This window comes from Hyla sarda, chromosome 11, assembly GCF_029499605.1.
Source record: "Hyla sarda isolate aHylSar1 chromosome 11, aHylSar1.hap1, whole genome shotgun sequence".
NCBI classification, from domain to species: Eukaryota; Metazoa; Chordata; class Amphibia; order Anura; family Hylidae; genus Hyla; species Hyla sarda.
The window spans coordinates 98,840,378-98,865,784 of NC_079199.1; the positions used below are offsets into that span (position 1 = coordinate 98,840,378).

General features: G+C 45.1%; 1 protein-coding gene and 1 long non-coding RNA gene across 4 annotated transcripts in view; one reads left to right on the forward strand and one right to left on the reverse strand.

The window, feature by feature from the left end:
- Positions 1-20,489, forward strand: part of VANGL2 (VANGL planar cell polarity protein 2) — a 193,191-nt gene extending 172,702 nt beyond the window's left edge. For all 3 annotated transcript variants that reach the window (XM_056545545.1, XM_056545544.1, XM_056545546.1), the window contains 7 exons: positions 209-484; positions 3,064-3,187; positions 6,548-7,152; positions 10,139-10,272; positions 13,193-13,328; positions 15,485-15,716; positions 18,485-20,489. In XM_056545545.1, the coding sequence (XP_056401520.1) occupies positions 414-484; positions 3,064-3,187; positions 6,548-7,152; positions 10,139-10,272; positions 13,193-13,328; positions 15,485-15,716; positions 18,485-18,745 (1,563 nt within the window). In that variant the 5' untranslated portion in view covers positions 209-413 and the 3' untranslated portion in view covers positions 18,746-20,489. The remainder of the gene's footprint in view (positions 1-208; positions 485-3,063; positions 3,188-6,547; positions 7,153-10,138; positions 10,273-13,192; positions 13,329-15,484; positions 15,717-18,484) is intronic.
- LOC130295149 (uncharacterized) lies at positions 13,927-15,637 on the reverse strand. Its single transcript, XR_008848708.1, has 3 exons — positions 15,519-15,637; positions 14,625-14,896; positions 13,927-14,117 (listed from the first exon to the last, which is right to left on the reverse strand). It is a non-coding gene; the product is annotated as an uncharacterized LOC130295149 (long non-coding RNA).
- Positions 20,490-25,407: the final 4,918 nt, after the last annotated feature.

Genomic DNA, 25,407 nt, shown 5'->3' on the forward strand with positions numbered 1-25,407 from the left:
ACTTGGATTTCCACTGTCCAATCCACTGCCAGAGTTCAGCCGAGTCTGGTTGTGTGTGGGGCGATCGGGTGAGAGAGTCGTGAACCAAATGCTCTTTTGGCCGATAGCTATCCAAAGTGTGTGGCTAGTTTAATTGTTGCTATGAACAATTTATTTATTTATTCTCAAATTTTAATTATTCATTTATTTTATTTACCTCCTTCTTTAGGTCGCCCTTATTTTTCTTATGAGACGGATCGAGACCGCCAATCAAAATAGAGTCCCTCAAGGTGAAGGTCGATTTTCTGACCGCGCCTTTTGGCCTGAAAAAGCCTGTGCTGAAAGAGGCGGCAGCGGTGCTGGCTGCTGTTCCAGGTTCAGGGAAACCGAAATCCGTAAACGTGGATCGCCACAAAGGTCGTTACTCTGAAAACATGGACAACGAGTCCCAATATTCTGGGTACTCATATAAATCCGGGCAGTCGCGGAGTTCACGTAAACACAGGTAAAGTTGGCCTATTTGCACATTTAACAATTACTTAATTACAACATAATTGTAATCTTTAGACAGGTCAAAAAGATTAGATTGGTTGTGGTCTCAGTGCTGAGACCCCCACCGATCGTTAAGTATAATGTGGCTTGCTGCCACACGCTTCTCCCTGCTTTATCTAAGGATTGATGGCAGTCTTCACACCCAGACCCCAACTGATCTAACCTTGCTTTAAAGTGGTACTCCGCCCCTAGATATCTTATTCCCTATCCAAAGGATAGGGGATAAGATGTCTGATTGCGGGGGGCCCGCCGCTGGGGACCTCCGAAATATCAGCTGCGGCACCCCAGACATCCAGTGCACGGAGTGAACTTTGCTCCGTACCGGATGACTAACGATGTGGGGCGGAGGCTTGTGACGTCATGGCCACGCCTCCTCAATGCAAGTCTATGGGAGGGGGCGTGACGGCTTTCATAGACTTGCAGTGAGGAGGTGTGGCTGTGACGTCATGAGGGGGCGCAGCCATGAAGTCTCGAGCCTCCAGCGCTGCACCTGACGCTTTAACCGAATGCCGGGTGAAGCAGGGAGATTGCGGGGGTCCCCAGCGGCGGGACCCCCGCGATCAGACATCTTATCCCCTATTTTTTGGATAGAGGATAAAATGTCTAGGGGTGGAGTACCCCCTGCTGAAAACCCCCTCAATCTCAGCTGCGGCACCCCAGACATCCAGTGCACGAAGTGATCTTTGCTCCGTGCCGGATGACTGGCCGATGTGGGGTGGAGGCTTATGACGGCACGGCCACGCCTCCTCAATGCAAGTCTATGGGAGGGGGCGTGACGACTGTCACGCCCCCTTCCATAGACTTGCATTGAGGAGGCGTGGCCATGACATCATGAGGGGGCGCAGCCATGAAGTTTCGAGCCTTCAGTGCTGCACCTGATGCTCTAAACAAATGCTGGGTGCGGCAGGGAGATTGCGGGGGTCCCCAGCGGCGGGACCACCTGCGATCAGACATCTTATCCCCTATTTTATGGATAGGGGATAAGATGTCTAGGGACGGAGTACCCCTTTAAGCCAATAACTCTTAGTTCCTTCAGGATATAAATAGGTTCAGATAGGTCTTCAGCTTGACCAAGAAAATGGCCGCTTAGTTTCTTCTCGCCTCAATTGAATTATAGGTTTACTTGGAGGAATCATGTAAGTAGCACTAGATGCTTGTAATGCTCACCTGGGACCTGGACTACTGCCATTACTCCTGTTATTCTCCTATGGTTGCGTCACGGTGCCATTGCTTGGCACTCGTAAAGCAAACACATGCCAACCATTGCCCTCCAGGGGCAAGTATGACAAACGACCTATTGTCAGCAACATGGGAAAAATATAGCTATACATAATCCCCAAAGGGATTGTATGGGTTTCACAATCCCTTTTATGATTTATATGGTTTCAAAACAGATCAAAGTTTGTCCTGTGGTATGTGTACAGTTTCAATGCAGCGCCACCACAGGGCAAGGGAAGAATTGCACATTTCTTATTGAAAATAAATAGGTTGTCCATGCAATCTATGGACTTACTGGGCCCTCCAGAGTGTCTTTGTAACTGTGTTTTGTGGCTGGTAAATGAGGGCATCCCAGAATTCTGTTTTTAGGATATTTGAAAATGGGTTTGCCAAACCGGACCACCCCCTTCTTAAAGGAAAGCTGTCACCAGTGTTACCTGCTCTAACCTGTGGGTAGTGCAGGTGACACTGATGACAACGGTACTTGCCTTGTCCCGTTCTGTGACGGGGATCTCCGGTAATCTTGGCCGTTAGCTCCAGGCACCCAACTTGGGGCATGGGCGGAGCTTAGTGACATCACTGCTGCTGTTCTCAGCGGGACCCAGCAGGGAGCAGCAGCGGTGACATCACTAAGCTCCGCCCATGCCCCAAGTTAGGTGCCTGGAGCTGGAGATAACGGCAAAGATTTCCGGAGATCCCCACCACGGAATGGGACAAGGTACCGTTGTCATAAGTGTCACCTGCACTACCTGTCGGTACCGACAGGTTAGTGCAGGTGACACTGGTGACAGATTTCCTTTTAAAACTTTTCCAGGAAAAAACTTTTTTTTAAATATCAACTGGCTCCGGAAAGTTAAACAAATTTGTAAATGACTTCTATTAAAAAATCTTAATCCTCTCAGTACTTATGAGCTGCTGAAGCTAAGGTTGTTCTTTTCTGTCTAAGTGCTCTCTGATGACACATGTCTCGGGAACCGCCCAGTTTAGAAGAAAATCCCCATAGCAAACCTCTTCTAAACTGGGCGTTTCCCGAGACACGTGTCATCAGAGAGCACTTAGACAGAAAAGAACAACCTTAACTTCAGAAGCTCATAAGTACTGAAAGGATTAAGATTTTTTAATAGAAGTAATTTACAAATCTGTTTAACTTTCTGGAGCCAATTGAGATATATAGAAGTTTTTTTTATGGAATACCCTTTTAAGTCCTGGGAAAAAAGTGTGGGAAGTCACCCAAGATTTCCACTCAAGGGTTGGTCCTGTAATAGAGTATATAGAAATCACATATCCCCTTTTAATTTTTTTTTCTTTCTGCAGAGACCGAAGGGAAAGACATCGGTCTAAAAGCCGTGACGGCAGCAGCCGAGGAGACAAGTCTGTCGTAATACAAGTCCCCGGAGAACCTTTATTAGACAATGAGTCCACAAGAGGAGAAGAGAGGGTAAGATTATGTTTTTGTATTTTTATTTTCATACTGTTCGCGAAGAGTCATGGGGGCGGTCTCCAGGGACTGCTCCCCGCCCACACCGGCCTCGATTGATAGATTTCTCCCTGTTTTTGTAGAAGGACAGATCTATAAATCAAGGTTTGGGGGGTGGGGTTCAGTAAATAAAAAATAATAATAACAAAAAAAAAATTTATAAATAAAAAAAATATATTTTATATTTCTTTATTTTACTTATTTAATATTTTTGTTTTCGATACATATAGCAAATTTAAACCATTTTAGTCTGGGTAGACTTTCCATTTTAGCTTTCCTCCCGACTGCCGCGGAGCATTGTTTGTAGTGACGGCAGCGCTCATTCAGTCCTTAAAAACATCGCTTCCATCATGGGATTTTCCATTGTCTATGACCAACAACACTTAACCCATTAACCTCCTACGTGTAATTTTCCGCACTGTATCCAAATTTGTTGCCAACAGTTTGCCCTGCAGAGTATCGCAGCCGCTTCTGCCCCCTCCCCCCCCCCCCCCCCCCAATGCCTGACAGCTCCTCTGTTTAATGATTTTCCAAGAGAGGTAATTAGCACAAGGGCTTATTGATTTTTTTTTTTTGCACCATTTACTCCCTGTCACCATCCTAAAAGCCATCACTTTGCAGGGTTAATATTCACAGGCAGCTGGGTGTGTAAGGGAGACGTGCCCCGGACCTGTACATCTCTGGCCGCTCGCCAGGGAAAGTTAATGAGCTGATCCAGAGTCGCATCTCGGTGCACAGGGTAATTGTCAGGATTTTGCTATTGGGCGGCAATGATGTCATTGTTTCCCGGTCGTGTCAAGGGCAGGAAAATACAATGTGCCGAAGCCATGAGCCTAGCTGTGGGAACTGCATTAACCGGCCTCTCCGTACTAATTCACTCCTCTTGGCTCCATTAAATTATGATTTGTAAAGGAGGGAAAATCTCTGGACCGCCCCAAGGAGGGCATATCGGCCATTTCTGGAGGCACCACAGATGGCATGGTGACTGATTCTTGAGATCACCACTAATTATTGTTATTATTATTATTATTAATAATAAAGGGGGTACTCTGCGCCTAGACATTTTATTCCCTATCCAAAGAATAGGGGATAAGATGTCTAATTGCGGGGGTCCCGGGTTACACCCGGCGTTCATTTAGAGTGTTGGGTGCAACGCCTGAGGCTCGTGATGTCATGGCCACGCCCCTTCAATGCAAGTCTATGGGAGGGGGCGTGACGGCAGTCACGCCCCCTCCCATAGACTTGCATTGAAGGGGCGTGGCCATGACGTCACGAGCCTCCGCCCCGCATCTCCAGTCATCCGGTACAGAGCGAAGTTCGCTCCGTGCACCAGGTGTCTGAGGTGCCGCAGTCGAGATGCATTTGTTTCATGTATTTTAACCCTTATCAATGTCTGTGCCCTAGAACCAAGGGCCCTCAAATTTTTTTTATTAATAAAGGGGTACTCCGCCACGAGACATCTTATCACCTATCCAAAGGGTAGGGGATAAGATGTCTGATCACGGGGGTCCTGCTGCTGCCCACAATCAGACCTCGTATCCCCTAGGGGATAAGATGTGTAGGGGTGGAGTACCCCTTTAATAATAATTAAAAAATAAAAATAAAAAAAAATAAAGAGGGCCCTTGGTTCCAGGGCACTGTACATTTGATAAGGGTTAAAATACATGAAACAAATGCAAATACAATGAATGTGATTGAGTAAATTACAGACTGATGTAGAGGGAGAGAGGGCCCTACCCGTAAGTGCTCACAATCTACAAAGGGAGGGCCGGGGGACAGCTGGTCCATGATGAAAAGTTAGGGAAGTAGCCGTTCCCAGTGCAGTGACACCAGGATTATTGTAGGTCATAGGCTTGTGTGTTGAGATGGGTCTTCCGGTTGCTCTTGAAGGTCTTGATGGTGGGCGAGAGACGGATATGTCGGAGTCGAGAGTTCCATTGTATGGGGAAAGCACAGAAGTCTTGGAGATGGTTGTGTGAGGTGCAGACGAGGGGAGAGCACAAGAGTACGTGAGCGGCGGTGTTGGGAGATCAGGTCAGATGTATGAAGGGGACAGGTTGTGAACGCCTAGTGTGTCATGGTGTCTAGATTAAATTCATTGGGGGTAGCCAGTAAAGATGGCACAGGGTAGAGGCAGAGAGAGGTGGATAAGCCCCATAGGAGAGTAGAGGATGGATTGGGGGAGCAATAGTTAGTGATGGAAGGTCACAGAGAAGGATGTTATAGTAGTCCAAGTGGGGCATGAATGTCGTATAAAAATATTATTTTTAATAATTTAGAAATTGAACAACACCGTGGGCTGCAGAGATTGCCCAGGACTTTTAAACATCCTGCCGACTGTCCGGCAGGCAGGTGCAGAGAATAGTAATAGTGGAGGATGGAATATGAGGACTAGGGCGTCATCGTTGCTTTTCCTCTCCCACAAGGTTCAGGTAGGAAGACCAGGCAATGTTGGGAACTTGGTTAGTGTTTTATAATTGGACCAATGCCTGCCTAGATTCTAGAACCTCGGAGGAGAAGTTATTTTACAATTGTTCCATGTGTGACAGCCTGGGATAGTTTCCTATAAGTTATGACTAATGCGTAAACCAGGGACCGGAGCCAGTGAAGGTGAGAATAGTTCTACCTAGATTATTCCACACTCCTTCCACAATGAAAGCTCGATCTGCCGTAATTGGCCGCCCTTCCCTTAGACTTGTTCCATCACTTTCGGTGACGAGAAATTCAATTCTTTTTAGATCTTGAACTCCTAAAGGGACAGGAAAAAAAACTAAACAAAAGAGAAAGGGAATTTACAGAAAGCATAGCTGAACTTCAAATTAAAGGGATACTCCGCCCCTATTCAAAGGATAGGGGGTAAGGTGTCTGATGGCGGGGGTCCCACCGATGGGGACCCCCGCGATCTCTGCTGCAGCACCGATGAGTGAACTTCGCTCCATGCCGGATGAATGGATATGCCGGGTGCCACACCCTGCCCTTGACGTCACTGCCATGCCCCCTCAATACAAGCCTATGGGAGGGGGCGTGACTGCCGTCACGCCCCCTCCCATAGACTTGCATTGAGGGGGCGTGGCCGTGACATCACGAGCTTCCGGCACTGCACCAGACGCTCTAAGCGAATGCCGAGTGCAGCAGGAAGATTGTGGGGGTCCCCAGTGGCAGGACCCCCATGATCAGACCTCTTATCCCCTATCCTTTAGATAGGGCATAAGATGTCTAGGGGTGGAGTTCCCCTTTTAAAAGGTTTTTTCCAAAATGTAATATTTTGTTACTAATATACTAAAGTTGATTTTTTTTTTTTTTTTTTCCCCCAATTTTCAGGATGACAATTGGGGTGAAACCACGACAGTTGTCACCGGCACTTCAGAGCACAGCATATCCCATGATGACCTCACACGTATCACTAAGGACATGGAGGAAAGTGCCAACCTGGACTGCTCTCGGCACATTGGCGTCATCATTGGTGGAGCTTTAGCACTCATCTCCTTCCTGACCCCTATAGCCTTTATGCTGTTGCCCAAAATTTTACCGTGGGATCTGGAAGCCTGTGGTACGCCTTGTGAGGGTCTATTTATCTCTGTGGCCTTCAAACTCCTCATCCTCCTCGTTGGCAGCTGGGCACTTTTCTTCCGCCGCCCGAAAGCTTTCTTCCCCCGGGTTTTCGTCTTCCGGGCTCTGATCATGGTCCTCATATTCTTGCTGGTGGTGTCCTACTGGCTTTTTTATGCAGTCCGTATCTTGACTACGGCGGAGAGGAATTACCAGGGGATCGTACAGTATGCTGTATCACTCGTGGACGCTCTTCTTTTTGTTCACTACTTGGCTGTTGTCCTGCTGGAACTGAGACAACTCCAACCTCAGTTCACCATCAAGGTTGTCAGGTCCACCGATGGAGCAAGCAGACATTACAATGTTGGTCACTTAAGGTAAGTCTTCCAGATAATTTGGAAAAACTTTTACCAATTTCAAAACATTTTGTATGTCTACTACCATCACTGTTTGTTTAAAGGGGCACTCCGGTTTAAATCAACTGGTGCCAGAAAGTTAAACAGATTTGTAAATTACTTCTATTAAAATAATCAGCTGCTTAATAATGCAGAAGAAATTATTTTCTTTTTGGAACACAGAGCTCTCTGCTGACATCACGAGCACAGTGCTCTCTGCTGACATCTCTGTCCATTTTAAGAACTGTCCATAGTAGGAGAAAATCCCCATAGCAAACATATGCTGCTCTGGACAGTTCCTAAAATGGACATAGATGTCAGCAGAGAGCTCTGTTTTTCAAAAAGAAAATAATTTCCTCTGTAGTATTCAGCAGCTAATAAGTACTGGAAAGATTAAGATTTTTTTAATAGAAGTAATATACAAATCTGTTTATCTTTCTGGCACCAGTACTCCGCTGGAAACATCTTATCCCCTATCCAATTTAGATGTGTGATTGCGGGGGTCTTGCCGCAAGGGTCCTCCACGATCTCCGGTCTGGCGGCGTCACGAACACAGAAGCTTGGAGCTTCTGCATTCATGATGTCACGCCACACCCCCTCCATTCATGTCTATGTCTACTACGTAGCCATCATGCCTCCTACCATAGACATGAATGGAGGGGGCGTGGCATCCATGCTCTCCAGTCATCGAGCAAGGAGCAGAGTTAACTCCGTGCACCGGATGACTGGGGTGCCACAGCTGAGAACGCCGGGGTCCCCAGCGTTGGGATAAGGGATAAGAGGTTTCCGGCAGAGTACCCATTTAGGGTGCATTCCCACCTGGCATATACATAGCGTGAAATTTACGGCAGCAGGCGGAAATACGCTGCGTATTCCTCGCTCACTATACACACACAGATTTCCGGCAGCAGCCCTATGCGTGCAGTGAGTTTTAGAGGCGGGGCCGTGTGTCGGCGTGACTCCGCCTCCAAAACTCACTGCACACACAGGGCTGCCGCCGGTAAGCCCTGTGTGTATACTCAGCGAGGAATACGCAGCGTATTTCCCCCTGCTGCTGCAAATTTTGCGCTGCGTATACGCCAGGTGGGAACGCACCCTTAAGGTAAATTCTATTAAGGAGCAAATTTTGGCCCATAAGTGATCAAGTCTAGAATTACAACCCTTTCAATCTTCTACCTGCCACCGTAACCTGTTTGCTTTTTGCTCCATTAGAAATTTACATTGGCCATGCTTGAGTACGACAGTCAACCATGCTTGACCGAAAGCAGAATACCGGCCAGTTTAGTCTTGTTATTTATGAGCGATGTTTGAACCGTAATAGTGAAACTTCTATGGCGTTAGATGCAATGGCAGCACGAAGAACGGTGCTTGTTATAGTTGTAAATGAAGAAATGGATTCAATAGTTTTTTTTTATGGTCTGTCGTTTTGCGTCAGTAACGTAATCTTGGTGGTTAAAAGAGTTGCCGAACCTCGGAGCAACTACAAAAGCAAAAATGTAAACTAAAATCAGTCACCCATAATTCAATGGGGGACCAGAGTATCCTCATTCACTAGGTCTCAACATCTAATTTTCTAGAAAAACTTTTTTCCTTTTTTTTTTTTTTTTTAAATGCTTGACAAAATTAACAAAAAAATAAATAAAAAGTTGAACAGTAATCAGGATAGGTTTTCCATTTTCTAATGGAAAATGCACCTCCCCTTCCAAAAAGACACCCTAAACATATTTTATAAAATCTTCCTCCCCCCAGGAAAAAAAAAAGGCTGGCGGTGTGGTTAATGACGGAACCTTCTCTAGATGCCCTTAAAGGGGTACTCCACTGGAAACTTTTTTATTTATTTATTTTTTTTCAAATCAACTGGTACCAGAAAGTTAGACAGAATTGTAAATTACTTCTATTAAAAAATCTTGATCCTTCCAGTACTTTTCAGCTGCTGTATGCTCCACAGGAAGTTCTTTTAATTTTTGAATTTCCTTTCTGCCTGACCACAGTGCTCTCTGCTGACACCTCTGTCCATTTTAGGAACTGTCCAGAGCAGGAGAGATTTTCTACGGGGATTTGCTCCTACTCTGGACAGTTCCTAAAATGGACAGAGGAGTCAACAGAGAGCACTGTGGTCAGACAGAAAGGAAATTCAAAAAGAATAGAACTTCCTGTGGATCATATAGCAGCTGATAAGTACTGAAAGGATTAAGATTTTTTTTTTCAGCTGCTGTATGATCCACAGGAAATTCTTTTATTTTTGAATTTCCTTTCTTTCTGACCACAGTGCTCTCTGCTGACACCTCTGTCCATTTTAGGAACTGTCCAGAGTAGGAGCAAATCCCCGAAGAAAACCTATCCTGCTCTGGACAGTTCCTAACATGGACAGAGGTGTCGGCATAGAGCACTTTGGTCAGACAGAAAGGAAATTCACAAAGAAAAGAACTTCCTGTGGAACATACAGCAGCTGATAAGTACTGGAAGGATTCAGATTTTTTAATAGAAGTAATTTACAAATATGTTTACATTTCAGGCACCAGTTTATTTAAATAAAAAATAAATAAAAAAAATGTTTTCCAGTGGAGTACCCCTTTAAATCCTTGATGGCTGTTCTCCAATTGGGGAGGAGGTGATGCCAATCCTGGAGAAGGGGCTTTGTAAATTAGATGACGTCTTGTTAGAGGTTTGGGGTCTTAGGACATGTATGTTGGCTGCGTTCCACAGTCTATTGGCCCAGATTGTGTTTGATGCTATAGTGGACCAGTCTATAGGATCCAGTCTGTCATGGCGGTGCATTTCCCGCTTAGGTGGGAAGCCATATTTGTTCACGCTAGCTCTTTCTGTAATGTGTTTTTTTTTGCTTTTCCTCATTGGTTCCCATGACCCTCCCGTATTCTCCTTGTGTCTCTTATTTCCCTACACGAATTACAATTTATTTTTTATTTTTGCACCTGGTCCTACCCTGTGTCTTGTTTTCCTCTCACAGTATCCAACGAGTTGCTGTATGGATTTTGGAAAACTATTATCACGACTTCCCTGTCTACAACCCTGCTCTCCTGAACCTGCCAAAATCCATCCTGTCCAAGAAAATGTCTGGCTTCAAGGTCTACTCCCTCGAGGGTGAGATGTTACTTTTCGCCCCCTAGAACTCCCTGATCTTCTCCTTAATGTCTTCACCTGATGTCCTCTAACCTGTGCTATCTGCTCTATGTCACCATTGACTTTGTTTGTAGACGTTGTAGGTTTTTTCTTTATGATGACAATAAGTCTTGCCAAGATGCCTGATCAAATAGAGCATTAAAGGGGTACTCCGCTGCCCCAGTGTTTGGGAAAAAAAAATTCCGAACGCTTGGAGCTGACGGCGGGGGTCGTGACATCATCACCGCGCCCCTCGGGATGTCACGTCACGCCCCCTCAATGCAAGTCTATGGGAGGGGTACTCTGCCCCTAGACATAAGATTTCTGATCGCGGGGGTTCCGTTGCTGGGGACCTTCACGATCTCTCTGCTGCACCCGGCTTTCCCTTAGAGCGTCGGGTGCACCGCCGGAGGCTTGTGATGTCATGGCCGTGCCCCGCTTGTGACGTCACGGCCACGCCCCCTCAATGAAAGTCTATGGGAGGGGGTCTGGTCATGACTTCACGAGCCTCCGCCCCTCATCGCCAGTCATCCACCAAAGTTCGCTCCATGCACCGGATGTCTGGGTGCCGCAGCCGAGAATGCGGGGGTCTCCAGCGGTGGGACCCCCGTGATCAGACATCTTATCACCTATTCTGTGGATGGGGGATAATGTGTCTAGGAGTGGAGTACCCCTTTAAGTTAGCTGGACCCACCAATTTCAGTAGGACTGACAAGGGAAAGGAAAGAAGGGTCGGACATGTTTAATTTCAATGTTTATCCTTTTGAAGGAGTCTGGCAGTGGCTTGCTCCCCTTTTGCTATTGAGGATGCATGTGGCCGGCGGACGTACAGAAGCAGGAGACCACTGTTTAAACAGCGGTCTTCTGCTTCTGTGCTGGGGCTTCTGCGGGGGGGGGGGGGGGGCAGCTGGGGCCCCCTGGGAGCCTGGGCCCCTTACTGATGTATTGGCTTTACCCCCTGACTGCGGCCCTGTGTACAAGGTAGGGCCGGCACATAAGCCTGGTTGTCCCGTATTGGGAGGGTTTTTGTCCCCTATAAGGTATGTCCGTGACCGCTATTGGGAATGTCCCCTAATTGGAGGGTGTAAATACATTAAAGGGGTACTCTGCTGCTCAGTGTTCGAAACAAACACTCCACCCCCTCAATGCAAGTCTATGGGAGAGGGCGGGGCTATGACGTCACGAGCTCCAGCGTTTGGAACAGTTTGTTCCAAACACTGAGCAGCGGAGTACCCCTTTAAGGGACTCTGCCAGGGAATTTAAAACGGTCCCCTATTGGGAGGTGTCCGCTAAGGGAGGTTTTACTGTACTACCATACACATTAGATGACTGTCCAGTCCCACCAAAATCTCCAGGCTCGGCTGACTATATTCTGACTTTGGATTAGTCTAAGTTCATAGGCTGGTATAGTTTCTAGGATCTTTTTAGTGGTGACTATACAGGTGGGGGTTTAATTCGATGACCTTCCTTAATGGTGGGAGAGGTCAACGTCTAATGGAGGCATAAGTATTGGATCCAATTCACTCTTCCCGTTCTCTTTAGTCATGGGAACCTTCTGCTTATTGCACCGTGTGACAATTTCACAAGACACGGCAGCGTGTTATACCGCTATACATGAACACGTTTTATAGAACTCTCAAAATCCAGGGGGGAAGGGGGGGGGGGGTTAGCTGTTCCAACCTACTTCATCTCCATGACCTCCATGTCTACAATAGTAGAAGCAGTAATAAATCCTTTGACCTTCTCGGTTCTTCTTCCATTGAATAGCTGTTGGGGGGGGGGGGGGGGGGGAGGGGAGGAGGAGGAGGGGTGGGGGGGCTTCTCTTTTATTATAAAGTTTGCAGATTTCCACCTCCTGAAATCCCGACCCCTTTAGGGCACTACGAGTAGAATATCAATCCATGAATTTCTGAAACTTCAAAGCTCTCCTGTCACATGTGTGGAGGCTTCATTAGGTTTCTATGCTGTCTTGAAATATAGGTTGACTGCTTCGGGCTGCATTTTCATATTAAGTCCGCTTTAACCCTTTCAAGGCTCGTAATCTGAGTCGTGCTAACCTCCCGATTCTAAGAATATATATATATGAAAAAAACTATTCATCACATTGACTTGACGGTTAAGACGGAAGCCAAGTCAACCCATCTGCTGTCCTAAACCTCTTCCAGAGACTCTTAAAAAGTAGCTGTCACCAAATAAACTTGTGTCTTAATATTCTTTGGTTGGGATTAAAGGGAAGCTGTTATCAAAAATAACCTTATTGAATCTACAGGAAGACCATAATACCTCTAATACTGCGCCCTAGCTTGTCACAGCAGTGGCGAATCCAGAGTCTAATCTCGGGAGGGGCACTACCAGGGTGGTGGAGGTGGTTGTGAGGTGGGGGGTGGTGGAGGTGGTTGTGAGCCGGTTGAGCTCTACGTGACACAGTGGCGGATCCAGAAAAGGAACTTCTGAATTGTCCCGTACTGTAAGTTAATGCCCCGGTAACTATTCATTGTGGCAGGCAGATTCTGAGATCTAGTCAGTCTCACGGCTGTATTCGCTCCTACTGAGACGTGACTGACGAGCCAGTGAGTGTCTACATCATCCATTGCCTTTTCCTAGAGCTCCAAGCATGCGCAGTGGATGACGTAGTCTCCTCTGGCTTCAGTCATGTCTCAGTAGGCCTAAATACAGCCGTGAGACCATGACTGGTCATTATGGTGGGCAGTTCTGACAGCTAGTTACAGGGCATTATCGGCTTGAGCTCTAAGGGACACGGTCATGCGCAGTATTCTAAGGGTATTATGCTTTTTCCTGTTGAGTTAATAAGGTTTTTTTTTCCGGATCCCGATTTACTTTTAAGGATTGTTCTTTTTCTTCTATGTCTGTTCTGACTTTTTTTTTTTTTTTTTGTACATAGAAAATTCTACTAACAACTCAACAGGACAGTCCCGGGCGGTGATAGCCGCGGCCGCAAGGAGGAGAGACAACAGCCACAATGAGTATTATTATGAGGAGGCCGAACATGAGCGGCGGGTGCGGAAAAGGAAAGCAAGGTATCTCCACGGTCACGATACTTCTGTCTGACTTGGGCTGCTTTTGCCTTGATATTTCAGGGCAATGCGGCACTGATGATGATAAATTATAACCAAACTATGTGACCCGATTTTATATCAGGATAAAATACATTTCATTTGTGTAAAGGCTGGTAGCTAAATTCCTAAAGTCCTCATGTTCATTATAACATTATGTCATGGCCATCAGGACTGGTGCAAGGATTTGTGTCACCCTAGACAAAAGTTAATTTTGACGCCCTTTAACTCCTCCCATTGACACGCCCCACCTTTCTACTAGGGTGACACACTGTAACAAACCCCCTCCTCATGTAATCTTCTTACTACTGGGGTGACAGCTTAGCGGCTGTCAGAACCTGGAGAAATAACTTTCTTGCAGAGGGCAGAATGGCACCCCCATCAAGAGGGAGCTCTAGGTGGATGCCTATTTTGCCTAAAGTTGGAGCCAGCCCTGTCTGTAGTTGCATTGCTTGTTACTACTCATAGCTGTGTCACGGCCCTAATATCTTGGGCACCCAAAGCTCGTAGCCTTGGTCTCACATCCGATGTCCAGCAACATTTCTTAGTGTCCTGACCGGGCAATGAAACTTAGCAAACTGTATGCCAGTGTTATTTGGGCACTGTATGGCTTGTTATAAACTCATATCAATGTAGTATTTTGGCACTACATAATATACCATAAAGTAGGGCATCATTAGAAGGTATTGCCAGGGCACCATCCAAACCAAGGCCGAATCTGTACCGCATGACCAGTGTCGCCATGTAGTCCAACTGCAAAACAAAAAAGAATGGATGCTTCTCAATTTATATATTTACATATGAGTATGTAAATTGAGTGGGTGGAGCCCCTCCCCCCTATATCCTAATAAAATGGAGTCACAGACAAAGAATATGTAAATTCAGTGGGCGGAGCCCATGTCCCCTGCGCACGTTTCACTGAATTCAGCAAAGGATCTTCTGGGGGACATATCTCAGGACCTACTGGACATATTTTAGTCAGTGACCCCTCGTTGGACTCCTGGTCACCCGCACTATAACTCAGTGTATTGGGTTTAGTGTGGGTGAACAGGCTGACAGTTTTACTTTAAGAGTGATATAGTGTTTTTTTTAATAAGCTTCTATAGAAATCTGGATCTTCTATGACTTTGTTTAATCCGGTTCACACATTCTTGGATCAGTGAAGCTTTATGTTGTATCTTTTAATCTGGTCTGTAATACTGTGTTCTGCCCCCCGGTGAGCCGTAGATGTCTTACACCAGCTCGGAGACCTGTACTGACCTGCAGCTTCATCACGTACATCTCTCGATGATAATCTCGGCATTGATAGGTGTCCTTCTCACAACAATTCTTAATGGCAACGAGCAAATCCAAGGAATTTAGGATAAATCTCTACTTGTAAAATGTCACCTTGATGCAGAGTTTCTTAGGGTAGATGTCTACTGAGAGGGCACGGAGATGGGTATAGAGGTCTGCCGTTCAGATCTCGCATACACTGGAACCTTGTTCACTCCATTGATGTTCCAGTTGAGTCCCAAATGAAGTAGAGGGATCTAGGAACATTTTTGATTAAGTCAAGTTCTCCACATGAATTATTGTCGCAAAACTTCAATTCCCAGCATGCCCGGACAGCCGTTGGCTGTCCGGGTATGCTGGGAGTTGAAGTTTTGCGCCACCTGGCGGCCACAGTTTGAGACCACTGATATAGATATTGCATTCATGGCACTGAGGGATGTGCACAGACATTTTGAGGGGCATGGGCTGGACTTAAAAAAGGGCACTTCTCAAACATTTATATAAATGCCCACATAATGGGCATTATTAGGAGGAACATCAAAAGGGCAGGGGCTTGAGCCCCCTTTTTAGTCAACCTGTGCATGTCCCTGGTGGCACCAGTAAGGGTTCATTTGTTGAGTCCCATTCTCCTGACCTATGGAATTTCTAGACAATTGGACGTTGGCCAATTGGTATTCTGATGGATAACTCCTCTTTGTCACCGGCTATAAAGGGATTCTAAGCATATTCAGTTTCCCAACCACCGAAACATAGGTGTATAATCAATGGTTTTCTATCGACAAGTACAATGAAGTTCAGATGTTTCTCTGGCCGTTTTTTTTTTACCGTTGACCCTTCCATCGTAGGTTGGTTGTTGCCGTAGAAGAAGCTTTCACTCACATCAAGAGGTTGCAGGAAGAGGACCAGAAAAACCCGCGTGAGATCATGGACCCCAGGGAGGCTGCTCAGGCTATCTTTGCCTCAATGGCCAGAGCCATGCAAAAGTATCTCCGGACGACGAAACAGCAGCCGTACCACTCCATGGAGAGCATCCTGCAACACCTTGAGTTCTGCATCACCCACGACATGACTCCAAAGGTTAGTGTTTACCACTTCCCTGCCGATCTGGTCTGCCACTCTTTGGGCTCCATGGTGGGACTTGGGTTTGTCTGTGATTAGAAGTTAGTGACGATGATATCATCCATGATGATGTCACCAACATATTATTTTGCACTGAATGTCCCAAAGAACCTTTTTCCAGTTATAGGATGTGTTCTACACGTAACATCCAAAAGAACCTTCACTATCTCTTCACCTGTAACTTAAAGCTCTGACCAAGCTTGAGGGATTTGTTTTAAGGAGTACTCCGCCCCTAAACATGTTATCCCCCCCCCCATCCCTGCTGCGGCACCCCAGTCATCTGGTGCACTGAGCGAACTCTGCTCAGTGTCGGGTGCCTGACTTATCACCAGCCATCACGCCCCCTCCATTCATGTCTATGGGAGGAGGCGTGGGGATCACAGCTGCCACGCCCCCTCCATTCATGTGTCTGGGAGGAGGCGTGGGGACCGCAGCCATCACGCCCCCTCCATTCAGGTCTATGGGAGGAGGCGTGGTGAGCACAGCCATCACGCCTCCTCCATTCATGACTGTTGAGACCCAATTACCTCCTAACAGGCTATAACTACCCCTCCCCCTTACTACAATAAATAATTAAATAATAACTGACACGACAACAATTTAACTTTTGCGTGGGTATGGATCAGCTTTATTTATAAAATTACTTATATAAAGAACAATTTAACTGTAACAAAGACACCGATTGGCTTCTTGCCAACCCGAGAGGTGCTGCCACACCATCCTGTGTGCAGGTCTACCCCGGGTTGACCCCGCTTTCACCGTCTTCTTACCGCCAAGCTGTGACTTACAACAAACAGAGATACAAAAAGGGAGGGAGGGAGGGCAGAACTCCGGGTCCTGGGCAGATTGAGGGGGGGAGGGAGACACCACAGCTATAAATACCCAGGGGAGGGCCCCTGAAAGCCCGGGAAACTATTAAACCCCTGATTGGTGCACTCCTTCCCCCCCACCCATGGGACATACCACTACAGTTACCGAAAAGTTTTACAGGCGGGGGAGGGGGCTAAAAACCTTGCCTGTATATTTCTTAACCCCTTAACTGCTCTTCAGTCAGGGGGCAAGCTAGTTATGCACAGCTTGCCCCTCCAGTCTATGGGAGGAGGCACGACGGCTGTTTACTAGCCGTGATGCCCCCTCCCATAGACCTGAATGGAGGGGGTGTGGCGTGATGTCACTAACACGGCCCCAGGCTTCTGTGTTCATGGATGCCGCCGCGTAGGGCCGGAGATCACGGGGATGGGGGCTTACCAGCAGCTGCCCCCCCCCCCCTGGGGTCACACATGTAATCCCCTATCCTTTGGATTGGGGATAACATGCTAGGGGTGGAGTACCCCTTTAACCTCTCAAAGTTGGATTGGCTGGTGCTGCTGGATAACTGGAATTCTGGATTTTTAGGAATAATTGCCCTTGTTTTTTTGAGTCTCTTTGAATTTCCAGGTACTCGTAGCTGTGGGACATCCATCTGGCCTTCCTCTGATGCTGATATTTTTGACTGTGGTTAAATGTGTTTCTTCTGGGGGTCTGGTTCATGTGCTACTGGATACCCCTCTATTTACCCTTGATATGACTTGTGAAACATTTCCCGCAGAGGTGTTAAGCTTGTGTAGGACAACTTGTTAAACTCTGGCTTAAACCCAGTCCCCATTTAGCAGTAAATTTTTCACGCGTAACCTGATATTTTTATTTCTTCGAAATACAACCATGCCCCCTAGTGTTCACTATAAAATCCTGTAGGATTGATTTCACAGCAGCGGCGAGCTTTACTGTACCTTCCGCTCACATTTAATTAAATATTCACGTCTTTCATTCATATTTAATCGCGGGCTCTCTGTAGAAGTCTTTGTCGTATGCTGAGCAGATGTGAGGATCACACCCCGAAGCCTTTAATAAAAGACTGTGAAAAGCTCAGAGACCTTTTTAAAGCCTCCGTTCCTTAGATTGTAAACACTTAGCTTATGTTTCAGGTTATAGTGGTGGAGTTTACATCCCGGAATTTTTTTTTCTCCGTCTTCCACTGAATATTTAATGCCTCTTCTTGGCTCAGGCCACAGACACCTGTCTGCTTGTCTTGAGTCTATAAGCCGGTTCTTGTGGTTATGTCATGTTCAACAAGTAGTCTACCTGTCTCCCGATCGGTGCTCGCATTATAGACTATTTTTTTTTCTGTTTTTGTTTTTGTTATAATACTATATATTGACTTAGTTTGAACTGGAAACTTGGCAAACTATCAAAAACATTGATGGTGTTTCTGTTGTTCTTCTATCTTTCACCTTTCGGTTCCCTCATTTCACCTCCGTATGGTTTAATATTCCTGTTGCATTACTTGCGTAGAGCTTCCTGTTGAGGATTATAGATGGGTCCGCCATGGGTGTGAGGACTGTTGCTTAATAAAGTTTTGTATGGTCGTTTTACTACCATTTTTGACTGGTAAATCAGAATCTGAACAGTTGGGAATTATTGAATTATTTTGTTGCCATGGATATAGGTTATGTTCACATATTGGGCACCATGTATCCTATAATTGAAGGGGTACTTCACTGTTGTTTTTGTGCTGCGGGGGGGTGGGGGGGTGGGGGGGGAGGGATGGGGTCGGATGGAAGAGATTGTCAAAATCTTAACCCAAAGGTGTCTTCATAACCTAGATAAATTGCCAAGAAGGAAATAAGATTTGGCGAGTATCTATTCATTGTGCTTTGCTTATCTTTTTTATTTCATTTCCTCAACAGGCTTTTCTCGAGAGGTACTTGGGTCCAGGACCAACTATCCAGTATCACAAAGAACGCTGGCTGGCTAAACAGTGGACTTTGGTCAGCGAGGAGCCAGTAACCAATGGATTGAAAGATGGTGTTGTGTTTGTTCTAAAGCGTCAAGATTTCAGCTTGGTGGTCAGCACCAAAAAGATCCCCTTCTTTAAGCTCTCGGAGGAATTTGTAGACCCCAAATCACATAAATTTGTAATGAGGCTTCAGTCGGAGACCTCCGTTTGAAATCTAAGGACCTTTATGGGAAGGGAATACAAAGGAAAGATGGCCGCAACTTTTGTACATCTCAGGTCCTCTTTCTTCCTTGGTGGCTTTCTACGAACCCTGACGTTGACTTTTTATAGAAACCTCAACATGCCTTCCCTGGGTGAACACCAAACAGGAACTACTGGTAACTCCAATACTGTTATTGCCCATCAGAATGTCATTACTTCCATTTTATGAAGGGATTTCGACCCCATTCTTCCAGCTACCAGGGTGCTCAGTGACTCTCTCCATAGAGCCGGTGCTTCTGTCTGGTCCATAAGCGTTATTTTTTTCTTCTGTTCATCTTGGCAATAATTGAGATCTACCACTGTTTATATCAGCAGCGTCTTCAAGAATAAGACAACCTAAACCGGAGTTTCTTCAGGACCTCTTTAGAACCATCTCCGCCAGTTAAGGCCATAAACAGATGTTTGGTGCCAAACACAAAAGGGCTATCAGTTGATGCTTTTGGTTTTGTTTTTTACCGCTGAATTACCTGGTGCTCTCCTCGCAAGGTCCACCTTCAACTTTTTGAAGTATTAAGTGCTCTACAAGATACTCTTAACTTGAACAATGTGGTTTATTCCAGATAATTCCTCCATAACCCTAAAGACCGATGTGATGTGACGGTTGGCAAAAATGTTTTTCTTGTTGACAGAAATGTTTTTATAAGTCCAGGCAGGTTTGCTGAAAAAAAACCACTAAACTGTGGCACTGTGTTTTTTTTGTTTTTCAAAAAGAATATTTCTAATTTGTACAAAATAGGAACTTCAAATCTGTAAATGTATTCGGACATATCTAGACAGGATATCAATTTTTTTTTTTTTTTTTTTTTTAAATTGCAGAAATGTATTGCTATTGTGGTTTGAGGTGTAAATTCATCTTCACATGCGTCATACTCTTCTCCCGGCATTTTTTTTTTTTTTTTTGAATTTTCTTCACTAGTTTTTCTATTTGAAGGGTGCCAACCAGGAATATACAACCTTTTACATTCCAATAATGTCTCTGGAATAACTCGATAACACTATATAAGTGCACTAACAGCCTTGTCATCTCTTGTTTACAGTCTATTGACCCCTCGGATTGGCTCGCCTATTTATATTGACGTTGCTACATGAGGTTCTGTTGCCTTCTTGTTCAAGTTGTGGATTTTTTTTTTCAAAAACTTTTTTTTTTATATTTTTTTTTTAATTTTAAATTTTTTCTATTTTTTTTACATTTAAATTTTTTTTTTCTTTGCTTCTGTTATCTTCATAAGACCCTCTTTCTACAAGAAGAGAGGAAGTAGATGTGGTACATAAACATTTTACATCCTCCCCCCCCATTGTGATGTCTCACTTCAAATATGAAAAGGACTTTAACATTTCTAGCTTCTCACTACTGAAGGACGTAAAAAATATAAAAAAAATAATAATAAAGTTGTTTTTACACTACCTAACTTATTTGTTGACAAATGAGTATATCGATGTGTTGAAGGGATGTTTTGCTATGGTTCTACTGGGTGGAGCTCATGGTGGCCCATATAGAAGATGAAAAAACTTATTTGAAATGTTAACTTCCCGACCGATTCCAAACACGAGTCAAAAAAATGGAGATTCATGGTGAAATATATCATTTACTCTGAATGTGTTAATGTTCATGGGTTGACAAAAAAAATTTCTTCATGCTTATTTATGTGATTTTTTTTTACATTTTACAGTCTTCTGCAGAGAAATTTAGTCCAACTTTAATCTGAAGTAATGAAAGAAGTTTCTGAATGAAATCTAAAAAAAAAAAAAAAAAAAAAAAAAGGCAGCGCGGTAGGACCCCCATAGACTACTTTGGGGCTGCTTTAATAAGGTTCTGTGCGTGAGCCTAAATTGGAATATATATAACATTAGAATTCAAGAAAGCCGAAATAATAAAATCTTGTAGTTTATAAAATATATATATATATATATATATATATATATATATTTATATTACATAAATAAATATAATTTTTTTTTTGTAAGCTAAATTTATAAATTCAATTAAAATGTCAAATCACTTTGTTTCCACACACAAATAAAAAATGAAAAAGAATTCAACGAATCTATGTATAAAAATATATTCTAAAATTACATTTGGCCAGCCAAAAATATGTCCGGCTTATGCACATGGCCATATTAAAAGTCAGGCCATTGAGTTTTTACTATTCCTCTGTATGTGTACAATTCTTATAATTTTTTTTTTTAGCATTTGTGGTCTTTAAAGTGGCATTCTCTACATGAGGTACTGTGAGGAAAATATAATAAGACCTATCATGGAGTTCCTATGGGTCAGTAGCATGGACCCACCTAGACTACATGTGCTGGAGTCGCTTACATGAGCCTACACCTTAAAGGGGTTTTCTGGCCAAATACATCTTATCCCCTATCCAAAGGATAGGGGATAAGATGTCTGATCGTGTGGGTCCCGCCGCTGTGGACCCCCGCGATCTCCGTGCTGCACCCGCTGCATCTCCAGTCTCATAAACTTTTGTGTTTCTGGGACTGGATACATCATGCCACGCCCCCTCCATTCATGTCTATGGAAGGGGGCGTGATGGCCGTCACGCCCCCTACCATAGACATGAATGGAGGGGGCATGGCGTGATGTCATGTCTCCAGTCCCGGAAACGCAGAAGTTTCCGAGACTGGAGAAACAGCCCCACATAGAATGCGGGTGCTGAACGGAGATAGCGGGAGGTCCCAGTGGCGGACCCCCCAAGATCAGACATCTTATCCCCTATCCTTTGGATAGGGGATAAGATGTATTTGGCCGGAATTCCCCTTTGACCTTGGCCATAACTTTTTTAAATATTTCCCTGAACATTTTTGTATTTCACAATCATCACTGTGGCTTAATTTTTTATTCTTCATATAAATGTTTTTGTTTTTCTTTGTTTTGGGGCGAAATCAGTATCTTCTCCATAGCTTTTGGCTTCTCCCATATCTTCCCTTTTAAACCCGTTGGGATATCTCGTGGGTGTGACCATGAAGTTTTTTGAAAAGTTGTCATAGTTGAAATTTGCCTTAAAATATTGCAATAAATTCTTTCTACACATGGGGAAAGTCTTTCTGGAAAGTCAAACCGGAACCTCTTTTGTACGTGAACCGTTCTGTTAGCCATCTTAGGCTGAGTTCACACTACGTTTATCACATACAGGGACCGGCTTTGGATGGGGGATGGGAAAACCGGGCCCTCCCGTATCCCAGCCGGACCTGCCCTGCATCTCATTCATTTGAATGAGCTGACCAGAGTCAGATACCGGTTGGCTCATTTTTGCCCCGTATCCGGTTTTGTGACCGGACCTAAAAACGTGGTATAACACTGTTTTAAGTCCGGTCACAAAACCGGATATGGGGCAAAAATAAGCCGACCGGAGTCGCTATCTGACACCGGTCGGCTCATTCAATTGAATGAGATGCAGGGCAGGTCCGGCTGGGATACGGGAGTGCCCGGTTTTCCCATCTCCCAGCCGGATCCGGTCTCTGTATGTGTTAAACATAGTGTGAACCCATCCTAAGATGAGATTTACCTTCTGTGTGTTTTGGGTAGAGGAATGTGACCATCAAAGACTTGACCATGTATTTAGAAGCCAATGTAGCATGGTAACTCAGTTAGTTGGATTTATTTTTGTTCTTTTGATTTTTCTTTTAGGGCAGTTGTCCATAATGCACAATGTTTGGTCAACATAAGGTTCTTAGGTGTTCTTTGGGTATGCACTTCTATCTTTGAGAAAAGGTGGTCCACTGCTCCAGCATCCGGAACATTTTGTTCTGAACTCTGGGTGCGGGCTGTGACGTCACATCACATTCCCTCAATGAAAGTCTATGGGAAGGGGCACGTCACGACCCCCACAGCCCGCACCCAGCGTTCGGAACATGTATATGAATGAATTTAAGTCAGCTAGCGCCTCACTTGATCATGGGTGTCATTTCAATCATGTCAAAATAGATAGGTGATGAGTGACCTTATGGGTTCCAATGCTTATGTAGTTTTTATGAAGGTCTAAAGCTCTTAACTTGGGACTTTAAACTTTGTTTATCTTTTCTGATACCTTTTAGTGCCTTTTTTTTATTTAATATTTTTTTTTTTTTACTCTCTTCATCTCTGTCTTTTCCATTCTCAAAAATAGCCTTAAAGATACTATTCCTGGTTGTTACCCAGTTTACTGTACATGTAGTCAAAAGGTCTCTATGATCCAGTTGAGCTGGAACCTTGCTAAAAGTAAAGTTCTAGTTTACCCAGACATGGTGGTGGCCATTGTTCACTAAAGCCGTGGTCAGAGAGACCTTATCCCGGCCTTAGTCTTTGGTCTAATAAACCCTTCTTACCGTTTTCTCGCAGTTAATGGAAGGATCATTCCATAACATTAAGACTTTCCAAAATGATGGGATATTGGGTCCTTACAAACATTGGAGCTGCTTTTTGTCCCCCTAAAGCTAAGAATTTATAGCCAGTTCGTTGTATTGGCCTATAATTGAGTTAAAATGGTACTTCGCCACTAGACATCCAAAGGATAGGGCATAAGATGTCTGATCACGGGGGTCCTGCCACTGGGGACGCCCATGACCTCCCTGCTGCACCCGGCGTTCATTTAGAGCGTTGAGTGCAGCAATGGAGGCTCGTGATGTCACGGTCATGCCCCACTCGTGATGTCACAGCCACGCCCCCTCAATGCAAGTCTACGGCCGTCACACCTACTCCCATAGACTTGCATTGACGGGGCATGACCGTGAAGTTACGAGCTTGGCGTGACCATGACGTCACGAGCCTCTGCCCCCCCATCGCCAGTCATCCGGCACGTAGTGAAGTTTGCTCCGTGCACCGGATGTCTGGGGTGCCACAGCAGAAATCGTGGGGGTCCCCGGCAGCAGGAACCCCGCAATCACACATCTTATCCCCTATCCTTTGGATTAGGGATAAGATGTCTAGGGGCGGAGTACCCCTTTAAGACTTAATTGAGACGAAAGTTGATATTTTAAAGGGGTTTTCCAACATGGTGACTTGAATCTCCTTGGTCAATAAACTATAGCCGAGGGAACCAACCAACATAGCAACATTTCGGTATGGAAGAATGGGTCGTCCTTTCCTGCTGCTCTGGTGGATCCAGGGCAAAAGCATAAAGACCAACTTTTCTATGACCAGATTTTTTTTTAATAAAAAATGTTTTGACTTAAGAACATTCTTTAACCGTTTCCCCAAATGCCAGATGATGATCTCTGATGGATGTGCTTGACCTCTTCTGACCTGTGACAGATCTTTGCACCCTGTCTTAAGAAACTTCCAGAGATGCGGGATGAATTTCCTGAGGTTTACTATTGGGGCTGTGATGGTAAAATAGTCTTGTACTGTACATTTTGATTTTTTTGTTTTAATTTTATTTTCTCCCCCGGGGGGGCTGTTTTATGTGCATGCCTGTAGAATACTGTAAAATGTCATTTTTTTTAATATATACAAAGCCTGTTTTTACAGTTTGCAGTGATTTGAGACCGTATGGCATTAGAATTTTTTTTCCTTTAAAATTTAGAATAACACTGTACAAATTTTTGTATAAAATAAACACATTTTGAAGCTTTCTTTCCATTTTTGGTTTGCCATTTTTTGGGAGAATAATTTTAGGAAATGATAATTCTGTGTATTATAAAAAAAAACATTAAAGGGGTACTCCACTGTTCAGCGTTTTAGAACTCCGTCGACGGGAGCTCGTGATGTCATAGCCCCACCCCCTCATGATGTCACGCCCCACCCCCTCAATGCAAGTCTATGGGAGGGGGCGTGACGGCAGTCACGCCCCCTCCCATAGACTTGCATTGAGGGGGTGGGGCGTGACATCATGAGGGGGTGGGGCTATGACGTCACGAGCTCTCCGGCATTCGGAACAGTTTCTTCCAAACGCTAAGCAGCGGAGTACCCCTTTAAGGGTAGGGTCACACACAGCGCATCCCCAGCGCATTTAATCTGGCGGATTTGTTGACGTCAGTCACTAGAGCGAGCTCCCTGCTGCGGTCGGGTAGACCTGTGTGTGTGTTTGCTCGTAGCAGTAGGTTTCCCGATACAGATCTGATACGAGCAAACACACAGGGCTACCCGGCTGCAGCAGGGAGCTCATTCTAGTAACTGAAATATGCTGCGGATGCGCTGTGTGTGACCCTACCCTAAAGGAGGAGTTTTCTGGGGCTTACATTATGGCTGACCTAGCCTAGCGATAGACAAAATCAACATTTTTAACAGTGGGGCTTCGAATCTTGGCATCCAACCGATTGGCTTAAGGGGTCACAGTTCGCGGAGCCACAAATGCCTCACTGTCTAACAGCACTGCACTCTTGGCAGTGGCCATGCCTGGTACTGCAGTTTCTTGCAGTTGCATCTTGGGTAACAGCCACTTCTACCCATATGGCCCATGAGCTTATTGGTGTCTTAGGGCTTGTTCAAACTGCGGCCATTCCACCGGCAGAATTGCGCTTGCAATGGGATTCTGCTGCTTTGCGCACACTGGAATCCCTGCAGCAGAATTCCACCCAAAGAATGAACATTTGCATTCTTGGGGCAGAATTCCGCCAGACTTTATATGAGACGGCACACATCTGCGTGGCCCTACCACCAAAAAATAAATAAATATAAAAACATTTTTG